We start from the raw sequence: 16,968 nt of genomic DNA on the forward strand, positions 1-16,968 counted from the left end.
CTTACCCCTGACTTCTGTTGTATTTGACCAATGCACTCAGGTTTTTATATTTGTTTTCGTGCTCACTTCGCTGTATCTTTGGCTTCTGGTTGCCAAATAGCCTGTTTTAAGGCTGGAAGGGGTCATCTGGTCTACCTTCACAGTCTAGGACAAGGCCCCCCCTCTCTGTACGGGCAGGCTGCAGGGTGTTCTGCCGTTTCGGACCAGCGCTGGGCTGAAAAGCTCCTCCTCTCTCCTAGTTTTACATCTGTAGCCCGATGTTCATCACCAGCAGGATGTCATCAACACCCCCCCATTTTCATAGCTTGAATCAGACCAGTTTCAAGATCTGTGCATTTTTTGAGATTCATAAAGCTTGTTATCAAGATTAAAGTGTCTTATTTAGAGGCTTTGTGGAAAGCAGGAGACGTCCTTGTTTGTGAAGAACTGGAGTCATGGGAAATCGGAACTGCAGGCTCAAGTGGCTAGCAGATCACACACCGTGGTAATGAGATCACCAGGTGAGAATATAAAGCCCTTGAATTGCCAGCCCGTCATGAGTCATAGACACTCACTGCCTTCTCCAACCTGGAGCCACACGTCCGAAAGCTTATCTGGGACTTGAATAGAATAATCCATGACATACTGGAATGAGGTTTCTTTTAAATGTCATCATTCCATGAAATGACTCAAGCCCATTCTTGAATCTTCAGGCTGGGAGCTGGGTTGTCACCAGCTTCTTTCTGATGTTCACATGAATCACAGAATTTTGAGCCTCAAGTGTCCTTAGAGATTCACCTTCAAGATCCTCATGTCACAGATGTGGAGGCTGAGGACAGAGAAGGGCAGAGGCTTTGCCAATGTCTGTGAGGACTGGTGGTGGTCTGGGGGCCAGAATATGTGTACCCTGAGCCTCAGCCCAGCAGATGGGCCCCAAATGACCTCTGGCTTCTGGGGTCACGTTTGCAAAACAGCAGAGGGTATGTCTTGTTCTGATTTATTAGATGGAAGATTGGGTAATTGCTTTATAGGGTCCATTTATTTGGTACAAATATTTATTGATGGCCCACCATGTATTCGGAAGATAATCATTGGAGGAGAATATTATCTAAGGTCCTTAGAGAGAATATTGTCCAATATCCCCAAATTTGGCTGATTTTAAGCTATCACCAGGGTCCCTTGGTTGAAAAATACAAACCTTGAACCTTATCTTCTACTCCCTGTGATTCAGGAGGTATGGGGTGGGGCCCAGGCATCTTTATATTTTAGAGTTTCCCAGGTGGGCCTGATGATCTGCCAGCCTAGGTTCCATGGTTTCCTTTACTACCTTCACTTGGAATACCAGACAGAGGGAGTGGATTTCCCAAGGTGACACACACTTCACAGGTGAGGAAACTGAGTCTTCCAAAGATGAAGTGGGTTTTCCCAGGTCACAGAGCTAGTTAGGAATGACTGGGTTTAAAGCTGCCACTTTTCTGTGGTTGAGGCTTCCTCCAAGAGTTGCCAGGTGCTGCAGAGTGACAGGGCCACAGTGGGGGCTATGCTGTTGCCTTCAGGCGAGAATAGGGTCTTCCCAGGACCCATCTGGAAGCCGCTGCTGGGGACTGAGGGGGACATTTTGCTAACACAGAGAATGGGAAAGGAAGACTGTAGCCTCCATCTGTGAGAATTGGGCTCAGGGGGATGTAATAAACAAATGGATGTTTGGAATGGTAATGATTTAATCCAAGAACTTTCATTGAATGCTTGCTATGTGCTCTGTGGGAGATCTGGGATTGTACTATTCACCTGGATGTTGCAAGGAACACAAACACCATCAGGGTTCTGATGTGGACCATTGTGTCAAAGCCCAGGGAAACACTGAGAAACAGGTATCTTCTAGAGCTCAGCCTCAGCTTTTAGATTAATCAACCACTCAGGGTTGCCAGATTTTACTCTATCTATTGTTCAATTTTATTAGGTACTCACTGTATACTAGGCATCTCACGGATGAATCTTACCCTTTAAGGTGGGATTATGATCTGTTTTACAGTTGAGGAAACAGACTGAGCTCCCTAAGGGATTGACCAAGGTCACAGAGATGGAAAGAGACACAGCCAAGATTCAGATCCGGGTGCACCGAGCACAGAAGCCCAGGCGCAGAGGGAGAGATGAGCCTCTGGCCCTTGCCCGGCTTTGCCTTTTGAAGGCAGGCACTGCGCGATGCTGCATTCGGTCTCAGATTCCCTCCTGCTCCAGACACAGTTCTCGCAGGCTGTACATAAACAGGGTTCGCTGCACCGGGAAGTAACGCAGGAGGCGTGCCTCCACGCACAGAATGGTGTAGCTTTTCTGGTTGTTTGTACAGGAAGCTGTATCAAAACAAGAACAGTGTTTCAGAAAATAACACGGATTGAACAAAAACCTGTACCCGGACTTAATTTTTTCACTTGGTGTTCTCAAAAAAAAAAATTAAAAAGAGAATCTGTTTGATACAGTAGAGGATACTATGCGCCCCCTCTACCCCCCCAAAATATTCTCCTCTTCTATGATGTTATCAATGGTTCTTTCCGAAGCTTTTTTGCTACCTTTTCAAAATCTGGAAGAAACAACACGGGGTCCATTCTTTTTTATTTCAGAAACATGTAGCCACTTGTAATAATACGCTTTTTTCAATTAATTAAATTAGCATAGTTCCATTTGTAGAATTGACTGATATCACGTATTTATTGAATGAACGGTAACGAACGCTGGAAAGCTGAATTGTGGTAACCATGGTAACGGGGAGAGGAAGCGCGACTCTCTTTCGTGGCCTCTGGGGAGGCGCGGCCGGAACGCTTTGAGGAAGTTGGGCCTTTCAGCCACGCCGTAGGTCGCGAGGCATGCTGGGCCTCGGCAATATGGCGTCCTCCTTGATGTGCTGATGAGAGGAGTTTCACTGTGGTTTCAAACCAGAGGGCAAAACTGCCCAAACCCAAGAAGTCCACGTTACCCATTTCCTCCGCGGCTCCGTGTTGCCCGTTTCTCAGGACTCGTTCTCAGGCAGGAGAGAGCTACGGGGCCGAAGGCCAGGGCGGGCCGGGCCGCGCGGACCTGGGGCTGAGGAGCCGGCTGCGGGCGAGCACGATGGGCCGGTCCTGGCTCCCGTTGCAGCAGCTCTGGCGAGTGCGGGACCCGCAAGGCTGAGAGTAGCCGGAGGAGACCCGAGGCGCTCGGAACCTCTTCCCCGTGGCCGGAGACAGCCCGGTCGGCGAGCCGGCATCAGGGGCTGGCGGCCTGCCTGTCCTCGGATCGGCCGCGGCGTCGGAGGCCTGAAGTCTCCCGCGCCCTTGACAGCCCGCGCGCAGCCCCCCGGGCGCTGACGGGCTCAGAGGCGGGCCGCGGCTCAGCATCTGGGGCCGCCTGTGTCTGTGCGCTCCCGGGCCGCCCCATTTCCCACCCGCCCTGCCCAGCCCTTCCGACTTCCCGCGCAGAGTTAGAGCCCGGGGGCTCCGCACACTCTCCATTCATTTCTCTTCCTACTCCTTCCCTTTCTGTTTCTTATTTCGCCCATTCTGGTACACACTAGTTTTTAAGGCTGGAGGTTCTCGAGCGCTTGCTTCCAAGGACTCCCCCACCTCCTCCCCCCGTAATGGAGTCCGAGATGCTGCAGTCGCCTCTTCTGGGCCTGGGGGAGGAAGACGAGGCCGACCTTACGGACTGGAACTTGCCTTTGGCTTTTATGAAAAAGAGGCACTGTGAGAAAATTGAAGGCTCCAAATCCTTAGCTCAGAGCTGGAGGATGAAGGATCGGGTAAGTGGATTCCCGCTGCACCTCTTGGACCTTGGCAGTTTTCTCGAGGAATAAAGTTCAGAGCCACAAGAGTGTCCTTGGGAAAGTGGCGATTTTCACTCAGACACATGTTGCAAGTGATCCAGAAAGAAACCATTTCAGACTCCAGTTTTTGGCTGCAAATGGAAAAGGCTGTTTTGGTTAGTTAGATTTATTCACTGGATAGTGTTAATTCAAACTAAGTTCTAATTCAGACGCTAAAAGTTAACCTTAAGCTTGAAAATATAGCATTGCAAGTGTTTACCACTCTGGTTATACTTAATGCTGTTAACGCTGAGAGAAAAAGACACCTTGGGACGTAATACTTGCACCCATGTGGTTAGTCTGCTTTTGTGGTCAGTTCTCTTTTTTATCCAAGCTAGGTGAGGTGCCAAGGTCTGATATACTGTGCCAGGAAACAAGATTGCTGGCACGTGTTCAGCTAGTAACAAATCAATGCAAAGGTATTTTAGAGTTACGATGAACTTCATTACAGCCTTCTAAACAATTTATCTTGAATCCAGACTTTTCTCCTTTTTTTTTTTGGTGTCATATTGCTGTAACTTGGAGACAGAATTTCTCCAATAGTGGACTTAGAGTATGAGTATATGGAGTTAGAAGTGGGGTCCAGGTTTTAGGGAGTCCGGTGGTGTTGGAGCATAGTGACTCACAAGCAGCTAGTGGGGAAGAAAATAGCCAATTTTGTTGAATCTGGCCACCACCATGTATTTCCTCATCTCCAAAGCAAAAGGGGGGGGCTGTTTCACCTATATACACTTATAATTTGTCTTTTGTGATTTACTTTCTTCAAGATTGTATTTAAATATTTTAGAGGTATAAGTGGGTAGTTGGTGTTACAATAGTGTGATTGTTCTTATGAACACATTTATATGAGATTATTGTTTTTCATATATAACATTGAACACATAAAAGAAGATTACCTTTATGGTAATTCTAGTTAGTCACTAGTAACCCCTTCAGTTAATGATGTGGTTTACTTTTGGTTAGGAAAATTTGTTTTATTCAAAAGTAGCTTAAGGAATAAAAGAGATGGTTATTGGAAGAGATTGTATAAAGTCTATCTTATGGATATCTTCAGTACTAATTATGTAGTTAAGAGCTTTTGTGTTCCTGTGCACATATGAAAAGAAATTTATTTTCAAGTGACTGTCTAATCTTTTTTTTTCATTCTATTTGGAGGGCCTTTTTTTGAAAACTGGTTCCCTCTGCTGCCCTAAACCTATGCTCAAACTGTGCAAAACTGATAATGGATATGCTTTTGATTTTTTAATTAAAACATTGATTTGTGAATGATCAACATTCATTAGTAAGCTTTTCATAGGTTATTAAGAGAAGGAAAAGTTCTGTGAGTCTGAGAAAGTTTGCTTATCTGACCTTTGCAATTAGTTTAATGAAGGACAGCTAACATTTTTAGTTCAGTTTGTGAGAGTTTGCTATCTTAACAGTCCTTGTAGTCCCTTTTCTCTGGTTAAACCCTGAGGGGCTCTTTTCAGCACACCCTACTGGGACAAAGGTTGCTAAGTCAAATGATGCTAAGCGCTGGAAGGTAGCATAAATGAATAAAACAGGACAGATATAAGAATAATGGCGCAGGTTCAGAGATGCTGGCAGCTGGTATTTGACTCAGGCTTGATTTTCGGGAGGGCTGGGATCGTGGGCTCTGAAGAGCGCGCGCTGGGGCAGCTGAAGAGCAGCTGGGCCTCACTCGGCCAGATCTCTGCATTTCCCTTTTCTTTTCCTTTGAGAAGCCAGAAACTTACTTTTTTTAAATGTGAAGTCTTCCAATTTTAAAATACTGGCACTAATTCGTATATTACAAAACACGAAGCGATCCAACACTGCAGGCCAAACAGACCCAGTCTGTGGGGCTGGTTCTGGCCAGTGGGTTACTCGTGACTTCTGCTCTGGTATTGCAGTTCCAGGCAGCCTGGAAATTCCAGGATGGCCAGACTGCCGCCCTGTGCTGCAGCAGTGTTGTTGTGAAGCCACATGTGTGGGCCTAGTTGTCCTGTCCACAGACCCGCGCCCCCGTCACTTCTGGTGGGCTGCTGACTGCCCAAAACTCAGACCACCCAGCCCTCGCTTCTTCCCGTGATCCATGTGTGGCACCACATACTTCCATTTCACATATATATTAGTGGTTACCTGTGGCCTATTTTGTGGAGTTAAGGATTCCCAAAATTGGCATTTTGACTTAAGTTGACTGATGACTCCAAAAAATTTTCTGCATTCAGCAGGGGGCATCCATCCTTACAGAGCTGGAGCACGTGCCTCTCGCAGTTGGAACTCCCACAGTCTTCTTTTGAATCACTCCTGGTTTTCAAATGCCCCTATTAGTGCATTTTAAATACTAAGGTACTGTTATTTTAATACTGTCGTTATCAAATCAGTTTGTTGTTTGGTTAACTGTACTATGCATAGCAAATGATATGTATATGCACCAGTAGCATTTTTGGCTTGTAATTTTCAAATAACTAGATTTACATGAATTACGGTTCAAAATGAATCATTCATAGACCTGTGGCCAAAACTGATGTGTGTAGATCGCTCCCGTTGTTGTACTGTGGTAGTTATAGTTATCACAGAGTTCATTTCCCCACCGGAAAGTGGGCTGCCTAGGTGATTGGTTGCCTTTGACTCTTTTGCCCCACCCCACAGTTGTGGGATGGACGCAGGGAAGCTCGAGAGTTACTGCTCTGAAAGAACGTCAGCAGACACACTATACCTGCACGTGTGTAAGCAGTAGAGCGGTAAGACGACGAAACCATTTCCCAAACCATCTCTAGACGTAGACACCTTGCTTTGTAAGCCACACTTTTAGTGAACTGTGGAGGAAGCCGAGTAGATACATCAAACTGCTATGTGGACAAAGAAAAGGTAAACAAACAGTGACGCTCCATCATCGCATGTGACTCCTCCTCCTCACGTGCTCTTCTGTCTCCCCCAGGCAGGCTCGCTTCCAGGCGCTGCCCACCTGCGCATGGCCGTGTTCACTGCTAAATCTACAGGTCATTTCTTCATCCTTGTCTCGGGCCACCTCAGCAGCATTCCACAGCGGAGCCCTTCCTCTTGCCTCTGCGTCCCCCATAGCTCCAGGGCTCCCCCAAGGCCTCTCAGCACCCCTCCTGCGACTCCTTCGCCGTGGGCAGTGAGTGTGGAGTGCCCTGGGCCTCCTCGTGGGCCCCTGTCTCCTGTGTGCCCGCCCCTCACTAGTTGGCCTCACCCAGGCTCACAGTTTTAGAGGCCCGTGTGCTGGCCCTGGGGCTTTGACCTGCCCGGCCGTCTCAGATGCCTGATTGCCTGTTTTGCCTAGTTGTCTCCACAGCATGCCGCCTCCGCCGCCCACTCACTTGTTCAAGCTGTAGATCGAGAATTTATCTTTGATTCTGTCCTCTTCCTTGTTCCATTGCCCCGGCCACTTCATCAGTGGAACCTGTCAACTTTACCTCCAAAGCGTATCTCACAGTGGATGGCCCCAGGTTGTCCCCCCCAATGCGGGCCCAGTTCAGGCAACCACTGGTCTTTGTCTGGGTGACTACAGCTGCATCCTGGCTGCGCTTGCTGTGTCCACTCTTGCTCCATGACCGTTTTCTTCATGGAGTGGCCAGAGGCATCTTTTAGAAGTGTAAATCGGGTCCTGTTACTTCCTCATCAGCCTCTCTGAGGGCCTCCTGAGTGCTTGGAGTAGAACAGATTCCTCACCCTGCCTCACAGAGCTTCAGGATCGAGCCCTGCCTGCCCTTTTCTGCTTCTTGAATGGAAAGGCCCAGAATGCTCTTTGCTCTTTGCACACCTCGCTGCTTCTTGTCCTTTGGGCTCAGCTGCTGGGTCCTTCCTCAGAGAGGCCTTCCCGAATTGATCACCCCATCCCAAGCAGCTCCCCCTCTCATGATCATGCTTGATTTCTCTGATATTTTCCTTGGTAGACCCCTCCTGTTCAAGAACTGAGCTTTTTATTATAAAGCAAGGATTTTGTTCCTGCTTGTACATAGAACAGTGCCTGGCACATAGCAAGGATTCATTAAGAATGTACTGATGAAGAAATGAATAATTTACAAAGGGTTTCCACCTTGGTCATATCTTTAAGGCTCAATAGCACCTAAGTTAGTCAGGGATCATTATTTCATGTGATTTAGGAAGAAACGGGCTTTAGTTAAATGGCTTGCCTAAGGGACCTACGTCGCATGGCTTGCAGCGACAGGAAGTGGAACTTGAGAAATGAAGCCTTGCTGGCCAAGCAAACACACCAAACTGTATTGCAGTGTCTGTACTGAAGGGTTCATGTGGAGAGGTTGTGGGGCTAAAGCCAGATGTATTGGGACGGTAACTGGTGGTGGCAGGAACACAGAACCAGACAGCTGTCCTGTGGCCTCCCAGGCTTCCCCGGCCTGTTCAGGCAGTCCACAAGGTCACCATTTTCATAACAGAAGGCATCATTAGCCTTTTCTGCTTTGTTGAGCTTTGCGCTCACAGTGCAAAGAGCCGGTGGGTGAGCTGCCCGGCGCCTGGGCGTGAACGGAGGCGTGGCACTGCACTGCGTGGAGGCTGCTGTCTTCACCGCCACGTGCACAGGAGCAGTCCGATTCCCTCGAGGATGCCACCGATAAAGCAGGAAAAAAGGGTATCGCAGAACATGTTGGCTCTCATGTGCACGGCTGTCTAACTGTGTGATGCCTCTGCGCTGTGACGCCTCTGCTGCATGCGGTGGTGGCCTTTGGAGCAGCACCTGTGCGGTGCAGGCTGAACGAGCTGCCACTTTTCCTGGAACACCGGCGGACCCGCACGAAGGCTAACGGACCCGGCGGGTGCTCAGGCTGGGCCTGTCACAGGTGTCTTCCCCAAAGTGAACAGCCAGCTGCCACCACAAGGGAAACTCCTGAGTATTTGTTGCCAGTGATAGGTTTTGAACTTTCAAGTGGAAATTAAAGTTTTGGAAAACCTTTATCTGCCACTGTGAGCTTCATAGCATCCCAGTACTTAAAGACTTCTCTGATGAGATCATGGTGATATTAATGAATATGATTTTTTCTTATATTGTAGAATGAAATGCATCATATTTGGAACGGCTGCCTAATTCAGTGAACCACTGTCTCCAAATGCCCATGACACCACAGAGCCGTCCGGGGGGAAGGACCCATTCAGAGCCAGGCCCGTGGATTCTAATGTGATAGGGCACACAGAGTTCATCGCTATGGTATCAGATGGATTAGAAATTCTGTTTTATATTCTGTGCAGATAGATTGCAGGAAACCTTTAAGAAACTGCCATTTTTGGTGTAATAGTAGAGTTTTGATGTAATAGAGAAGACTATTCCCAATTATTTGGATATTCTGATACTCTCAACCTTTCCAACTACATATCTTTATGAGTTTCGTTTTCCACATCTACATCAATCAAAACAACAGATTGAATGCAGAATATGAGAGTCCAATTGTCTTTTGGTAAGGCAGACATGAAAGATATTTGCAAAAATCTGTCAGTCATCTGACAAGTTTTTGGAAATGTAGTTATTTTTCATAGAAATATTTGTTTGAATATATATAATTAGTTTATAATTTTTAAGTGAATTAATGCTGAAATGTATTACTTTTTTTTGGTTTTAACCTCTATTATGGGAAATACTGGTAAATGTAACTCATAAAAAAAGCTCCTTGGGCGTCCTCAGTAATCTTCAAGAGTGTGAAGGTGTTCTGTTACCAAAAGTTTGAGACTTGTAATTGTCCTTAAAGTGGGTGTCACACTTAAATTAGGAAGAAGGGTTTGAGGATACCAGGTGGTTGGCCCTGGGTATCAAGCAGGGACTCGGCCAGACCTAAGAAGGGTCTCTTCTGTCTGTGCCGTTCTCTGGGCTATGTGTGTACGCAGAGTCCGTGTGACTGTGGAGGCTGCTGCCCTTTACCTGTGGCTGTCTAGCCATCATCAGGGCCTCCTGCCGCCCTGGACCTCTGGCCGGTGTCCTGCTGCTCACCTGGTGGGGACTTGTCCTGTGGGCGGAGCGGATGGATCCAGTATGGCCAGGGAAGTAGGCCGGGAGCCTTCACAACAGTTCCACAAAAGTTTATTTCTCCCTCACCACGTGCTGTGCTCTCCGGGAACCTAGTGTCTAGTAGGACAGACAGGCACGCTAGCACCAAGTCATGATAATGCTGCTACATGTGTGTTTACCAGTATAACTTGAGAAGGACATGATTTTCAGGAAAACCTTGAATTTGTATTAGATAAGTAAATCATTTGCATTAAACTGCATTTGTGAAGTGTATAATCAGTTACATTGACCCAGCACTAAAGTCTCAGCAACTAATGACTCTTCTGTGGTTGGCGATGGGAGTGGCCTAAGGACGTAAGTGGGTGATGCCATACATAGATCTGTGTTTGAAAGATTTTTTCGACCATGGGTGGATTGGAGATTGTGGAGGACATGGCACTGGAGGAGGGAAGGCCAACGGCAGAGGCATCTGTAGTCCGGGTGGGAAGCCACGTGGCCAGGAGCGAGCCGTGCAGGGGGCCGGGGAGCAGGCGGGGGCTCTCCTGCTACCAGGAGGCCGGACCGAGAGTCTGGCTGGAGTGTGTCACAGAGGGGGCGCCGACCGTGAACCCAGCACGCTTGTTGGGCTGAGCGGGCGTGCACTCTTGAGCTGAGGAGTTGGTAGCCGTCCTGTGAGGCTCAGGAGCCACCAAGGGGCCATCTATCTATGTGGATTTTTTTTAACCTTAAAAAAATATGCCGTGTTCCATTTTGGACAGTGTGCTGTGGCAGTCCTGGGATGGATGGAGCAGTTCCTCCTCGTTATCGCCTTGTGGGATTCTAAAGCTGGAGTTCTGACAAGAGCGTGCGGGTTATATACAGTGGCGTCCTCTGGGCTTCTGGTCCCGTCCTTCTACTCAGAAGGCAGTGAAGAGTACTTCGGGCACCTGCTGTACTGCTTCAGTAGGGCTGAGGTTGGACACCTTTTCTTTGTGTGAATTTAATTAAATACATAGAAAATACCACTCCAGTAAATGTTTGGCATAATGTTTTAATGCTTTAATCATTTTCTTGAACCTTAAACTTGTCAGGTAGGTTCAGCTCTGCAGTCAGGCCTCCAGAGGCAGAGGAGACGGCGGAGGGAGGGCCTGCCACTGATCACAGGTTTTGATTTTACCTGCTCACCAGTGTGCTTTCCAGATGTGTCTTGTTCTTGACTAGTACTATTTTATATTTTTTAGTTTTGATATAATTTCAAACTTAAAAAAAATCATGAGAATAGTATAATGGGGCCCATGCCCCTTTCCCCAGATTCACTGTTGTTCACATCTTGTCTCATTTACTTCATTCTCCACTTACACATGTAAACATGTAATTTCCCCTCAACTGTTGAAGAGAGAGTTGGAGACTCTGCTCCTTCATGCCGTTATGCGTGTATCTGCTAAGAGCAGGGACATTCTCTTGTGTAACCACAGGACAGTTGTGAATATCAGGCCTTGTCATTGATATATTGCCATCATCAATCCACAGTGCACATTAAATATATCTGCTTGTCCCAACAGTGCCCCTTTATCAGCCATTTCTGCCCTTCTCTCCTCGTCTAGGGTCACTCATTGCGATGAGTGGTCTTGTCTGTGTAGCCAAGGAGCTTCTCATGCTTTCTTAGAATTTCTTGACCTTGACATTTAAAAAAACTGTGGTAAAATATATGTAATGTGAAGTTTACCATTTTAACCATTTTTAGGTATGCAGTTCAGTGGCATCGAACACATTCACATTTGTTGTGCAACCATCCCGGCCATCCACCTCCAGAACTTTCTCATCTTCCCAAACAGAAACTGCCCCCATCAAACACTAATGCCCCATTGCCCTCCTGACAAAGCCCCTGGTACCTCCGTTCTCCATTCTGTCTCTACGGGTTTGTTGACCTTGACGTTCTTCAAGGGGGCGGGGCAGTTATTTTGTATAATGTCCTCAAGCTGGGCCTGCTGTGTCCTCATACTCAGATTCAGGCCGTGCGCCTTGGGCAGGAACACTGTGGAAGTGATGTGCTCTTCCCAGAGCCTCATGCAGGAAGCCCACGATGTCGGTTCGTCCCAGTATCGTCGCCTTTGACCATTTGCTCTGTCCCTCTCACTATTGATCTGCTTGCTTGGTAAGGCCTCTTCACGTTGTCGCCATTACCCTCTGGGATGCCAGGTCTTGCACTTCTGTACTTCCTGGTGCAGTGAGGTGGTCCGTGCTCCTCTTGTATTTTCCCTGCTTCAGCCCTGATCAACCTTTTCTTCAAGGGTCCCTGGTGCCTTTGGCAGCGAATGGGCTTTGGGAACAAGGTCTGGGCTTCATGTGTGCTCGTTGCTGCTCGTATGCTGCTGTTTGTAGGCCCCTCAGCAGGAGAGAGGGTGGAGACGTGTCTGCCTGCGTGCCCCTGTCCGCTGAGCACCAGGAATGTACAGAGGTGTCTTCAGTGTGACGACTGCCACAGGGTGCACCTCATCTTTCCTCTTCTTGGTTTTGCCACTTGCTTCCCGACAGTGAGAACCTGTAGCTCTTGGGGAAGCAAACCTAATGCAGAGGTAATGTTTACTTCGTTGCTTGAGGCAGACTTTACGTACAGTGAGATGCACAAGTCCTACCAGTCTGTGCCATCTAAAAGTCAGTTTCAGGGTTTCTCAGTGCCTTGTGGGGAAATGATGGTTCTCACAGGCATTTAGTACCATTTACGCGTAGAGCCCTGAGCCTGGGATTGTGTGGGAGGGAAGGAGCTGGACATGGCCCTTGGGGAGTTTATATCTTACTAAAGAAAAACGGCATCCTTACACAAAGTCGTGGAAAAGCACATTACAGGAATTAAGTGTCTGCATGTGGCTAACAAGGTAGTGACTTCAGGAGCTTAGCCTGCTGGACGTTTCTAAGGTGTCTGTATGACCGAGGCACTTGGCTGAGCCTGGTGATTTCCCGATGAGGAAAGTGACAGCGTATGTGCACAGGCCAGGTGCTGGGGTGCTGGGAGGGGAAAGAGTAAAGTCATAAACAACTGGTTTATAAAATTCAGTAATCCAGCTAATATTTATTGAGCGCTTCCTTCTATGCACCAGGCAATAGGCTAAGTCTTGGCAATTCATTGGTAACTCTTGTGTTTAAGGAGTTTACCTGTTTATTGGGGAAGCTGGGTTGACTCAGACAGGAGGCCGGATGCTGGGGTTCTGGTGGTAGCACACTGAGGGTGGGGGCCTTTGTGGGGGGCTGGTGCTCTGAGCCAGTAGGTAGTGGGAAGAGAGGGAGCTCTTTTTTTCCTCTGGCTTCGGGGAACAGGTGTGGTTCTCCGCTAACACTGTGTGCCAGCCACTCTGCAGCCCCACATGCTTTGTTGTCCCTACAGCACTGCCACCTCACACTGGGTTACATGTAACAGGGATGTGGTTTTGTTCACGGCTGCTTCTGCATAGTGACCGGCTGGCAGTAGGTGCTTTGTAGACATGTTGTGCAGATAGTCATGCAAATAAAGGGGCAGAGAGTGTGTGAAGAGATGTGGGAGGGACCTGAGGCTGGAAGGGGCCAGGGCAGGTATGGCAGGCTTTATAAGACCCTTTTGTCTCATGGACAATCCAGAAAGGTTTTACAGTAGCGTAATGGCATGATCAGGACTGCATTTTAGAGATCTCTCTGGAGTGTGTGCTGTGTGTGTTGTGGGTGTGTGTGACTAGGTGAGTGTGCGTTAGGGAGTGTGCTGAGGATGGGCAGAGGCAGCGGGTGGAGCTGGGCAGCCCTGAGAGGATTGATGCTCCTGGGACAGGACTGATCGCGCCTGGTCATTGGCTGGGTCCCCGGGGTGGCAGTGACTTGCCGGCCTCTGGCTGAATGTGAGAGAGGAACGAGCCACTGCGGGCGTTCGGGAAGGGCAGGGACACATGTCTGCTGTGGACGTTGGAGAACGTGTCCTTCCTGTTTGAAAAGAGCGTTTCTGCGGGGAATGCCGGAGGCGTCGCTTGCATGGTGTCCTTGGCGCCCGGTCCTCTTTCCTCCTGCCCTCCGCTCCCTGGTCCTCATGCCTGCAGGGGTCGGCGATGAGCTGCGTACTGGGAGTATCATTCCGTTTGCTGTTTCTTGTGTAATTTCTTCTGTTATCCTTGGAAGTTGATCAGACAAGCAGTTAAAATAAAAGGACTATCCAAATGTTAAATCAGACTTTCCCTTCTTCTGCATCCCCTCTAAGCCCCGGCCGAGGCCCAGGTTTAGTTTCTACAGAGGCGAGAGCTGTGCCGGGATACCAGGCGTCCTGTTTCTTCGCTGCAGTAGACATGCTGGGTACGTGACATGTAGGGACATGTTCACCAAGCGGGCGACCGCGGTGCCTTGTTCCCACTCGGTGGCTGGCTGGCCACGTGGGCGGCAGCACCTGGGTCGGACCTGCAGCCTGGCTCCAGGGCCCTGCTCCCGAGAGCCGCTCCTCAGTTTTTTACTCCTGAAGATGTGGTTTTACTTGGTCAGCAGGCAGGAATATCTGGTTCTTTTTTAAATTAATTAATTAATTATTTATTTATTTAGGTATCATTAATCTACAATTACATGAAGAACATTATGGTTACTAGGCTCCCCCTTTCACCAAGTCCCCCCCACATACCCCTCCATAGTCACTGTCCATCAGTGTAGTAAGATGCTGTAGAATCACTACTTGTCTTCTCTGTGTTATGTTGCCTTCCCCGTGCCCCCCCAACACTACATTATGCCTGCTAATCATAATGTCCCTTTTTCCCGCTTATCCCTCCCTTCCCACCCACCCTCCCAAGTCCCTTTCCCTTTGGTAACTGTTAGTCTATTCTCGGGTTCTGTGAGTCTGCTGCTGTTTTGTTCCTTCAGTTTTTGCTTTGTTCTTATACTCCACAGATGAGTGAAATCATTTGGTACTTGTCTTTCTCTGCCTGGCTTATTTCACTGAGCATAATACCCTCTAGCTCCATCCATGTTGTTGCGAATGGTAGGATCTGTCTTTTTCTTATGGCTGAGTAATAAGGAATATCTTGTTCTTTAAATAAAACTTTATAGTGAAAATGGTCTTAGTACTTGAAAAATATTTTAACATTTTTATTGGAGGGACTGAGTTCCTTGAAAACTTGTTTTCCTTCAGATTTTAAAAATAATACATGCTATTGTAAACTAGTTAGAAAACAGAAAAACTAACAATGACAATAAAAATTATATGAAGTCCCACCATGGCACTGTTAATATTTTGGTGTATTTGCCACTTCTCTGTCTTCCCTTTTCCCCTTCCCACCACCATGATTACGCTGTATGTGTCCTAAAGGATTACTTTGGATTACCGATTTTTTCTTACCTTTTTAAGATCTGAAGCGTAACAAACACTTGGAACCCCCCGCCACACTCAGGAACCAGATCTGTGTGCTTCAGTGGGCACTTGGAGCCCAGGCAGGTGACGTAAGGCAAAGACGGCGGCCTCCAGGGAGGGAGGCTTCGCACACCTGGTGGTCAGGGCAGCTGTGGACGCAAGAAGGGTTTGAAGGTCGGAGCAGGATTTTAGCAAGTAGAGTTGAAAGAACAGCATGGAGGTGGGGAAGGGAAGGGTTTGCCCGGAGTCAGGAGCGTCTCTGGCCCGAGGCTGAGAGGTCTTTGAGCCAAGTCTTTAAAGGCCTGAAGGGTAGGGTGAGGAAGTGACATTCATTTGGAAAGCAATAAAATCTTTGAAGGTTTCTGAGCAGGGGTGGGGTGTGAAGTCTGGAGTAAACACTCTGAAAGATGAAAGAGAATTGTAGGATTTGGTGACTAATTAGAAGAAAGAACTTCTCTTTCTCCAGCTCCCGAGCTCCTCTTGGCTATGCCGTCTCCCAGGCTGACCTTGTCTCGGTCGACCGTGGCAGCCTGAGGAGCACTGGGCAGCGATTCTGCGGCTTGTCCCTCTGCTGGGAGCTGCCTGATGTTTCTCCCCTGGTGGGGCTGGGCCTGTGGGTTTGGGAGGGAACGGGCTGTCCCCGTCACATCCAGCCAGGGTGGGGCCCTCAGCCCGACTCAGCACCGTGATGTGACCTTGGTCACCTGACTGGGGTGTGCTTGCGGTGTCTCCGCCACGGTTACCCCCTCCCCTCCAGCATCTGGAGCCTCTGGGGCCTTGGCGCCCCCTCAGGGGGCTGTGCCCCTCCTGACGCAGAGCGTCTGCACCCAGTGCGTGGGATCCTCCTGTGAGGGGGACTTCTGCTGCCTCCCACTAACTGATCTTCTCCGTCATCGACTTGCATCGCTGTGGACTCGTGGGTATTTACTTTCCACCCGGGGTCACCGTCCGCTGTGCTTTGTTTTCCCGCTGCTCTGCCTCTGGCCACCGGGCGCTTTCGGTCTGCTCCTGTGCTGCGCCGACATGCCCCACGTTGCCGGGGTTTGGGGCGCCTCCTCATGGTCTGGCCCTCCAGTGCCCCGGGCTCATGTGCACCCAGTCCTGGAATCAGCTGTTTCTCTGAGGAGCCCTGGTTCCTTTTAATGGGGAATGGGGTCGAAGACCAGGAGCTGGGTGCTGGGTGTGCTCGTGTCTCCTGGGGTCCTTGCTTCTAGGCCCTCAGGTGGCAGAGCGAGGAGATGCGTGCTTGCATACGACCCCGTGTGCGTATATGTAAGTATTTCTATATGCAACCATCTCTATCTGTGTTAAGCTAAACATACATTCATAGTGATGTTTTCAAGTCTAATCTGTTTTATTTTTTCTGTTTTTGTTTTAAATCTGAACTAAGAGATTAGTAACATAAAGTGAAGTTGAGGAAAGGTGTCCTGCAAGGAAGCTAATGAGTTTGGTTTTTGGCAGGTTGAGTTTGGGGACACTGAAATTTGAAGACATGAGTCAAGTTTGGAGAAATAAATTTAGAAACTGCATAGGGGTGATGATAGGTGGTGGAAGGGTGAACAAGCGGGGTTGTTTATCAGGGAAAGACCAGTCAGTGATAAGGAGAGAGAGAATCCTGGAACGTAACAGGTGCTGAGGAAGAGAAAGGGTTTCTTTGGGAAGTAGTTGACCTATGACATTTCATAAGTGTTCCACTGGGTGTCTGCCAGTCCATAGCCCCTTCCAGTGATATATTTTCTCCTTTTTCATCCCAGCTCCTCCGGAAGGAGCAGCTTTGCTGGACCACATGGCCCTGCCCCTTCCCGACTGCAGGTTGGAGCTCTGACCCAGGGGCATTCACTTCCGAAGGCCACAGTGTATGGCCTG

General features: G+C 48.6%; 1 protein-coding gene across 4 annotated transcripts in view; it reads left to right on the forward strand.

The window, feature by feature from the left end:
* Positions 1 to 2,694: 2,694 nt before the first annotated feature.
* The window catches only part of RPTOR (regulatory associated protein of MTOR complex 1), a 338,209-nt gene continuing 323,935 nt past the window's right edge, over positions 2,695 to 16,968 (forward strand). Inside the window, exon 1 of one of the 4 annotated variants that reach the window (XM_036910527.2) lies at positions 2,695 to 3,751. In XM_036910527.2, the coding sequence (XP_036766422.2) occupies positions 3,590 to 3,751 (162 nt within the window). In that variant the 5' untranslated portion in view covers positions 2,695 to 3,589. The remainder of the gene's footprint in view (positions 3,752 to 16,968) is intronic. The other 3 variants (XR_005029883.2, XM_057501786.1, XM_036910523.2) reach the window with 3 other exon arrangements.

Source organism: Manis pentadactyla, chromosome 4 (genome assembly GCF_030020395.1).
Source record: "Manis pentadactyla isolate mManPen7 chromosome 4, mManPen7.hap1, whole genome shotgun sequence".
Taxonomy (NCBI): domain Eukaryota; kingdom Metazoa; phylum Chordata; class Mammalia; order Pholidota; family Manidae; genus Manis; species Manis pentadactyla.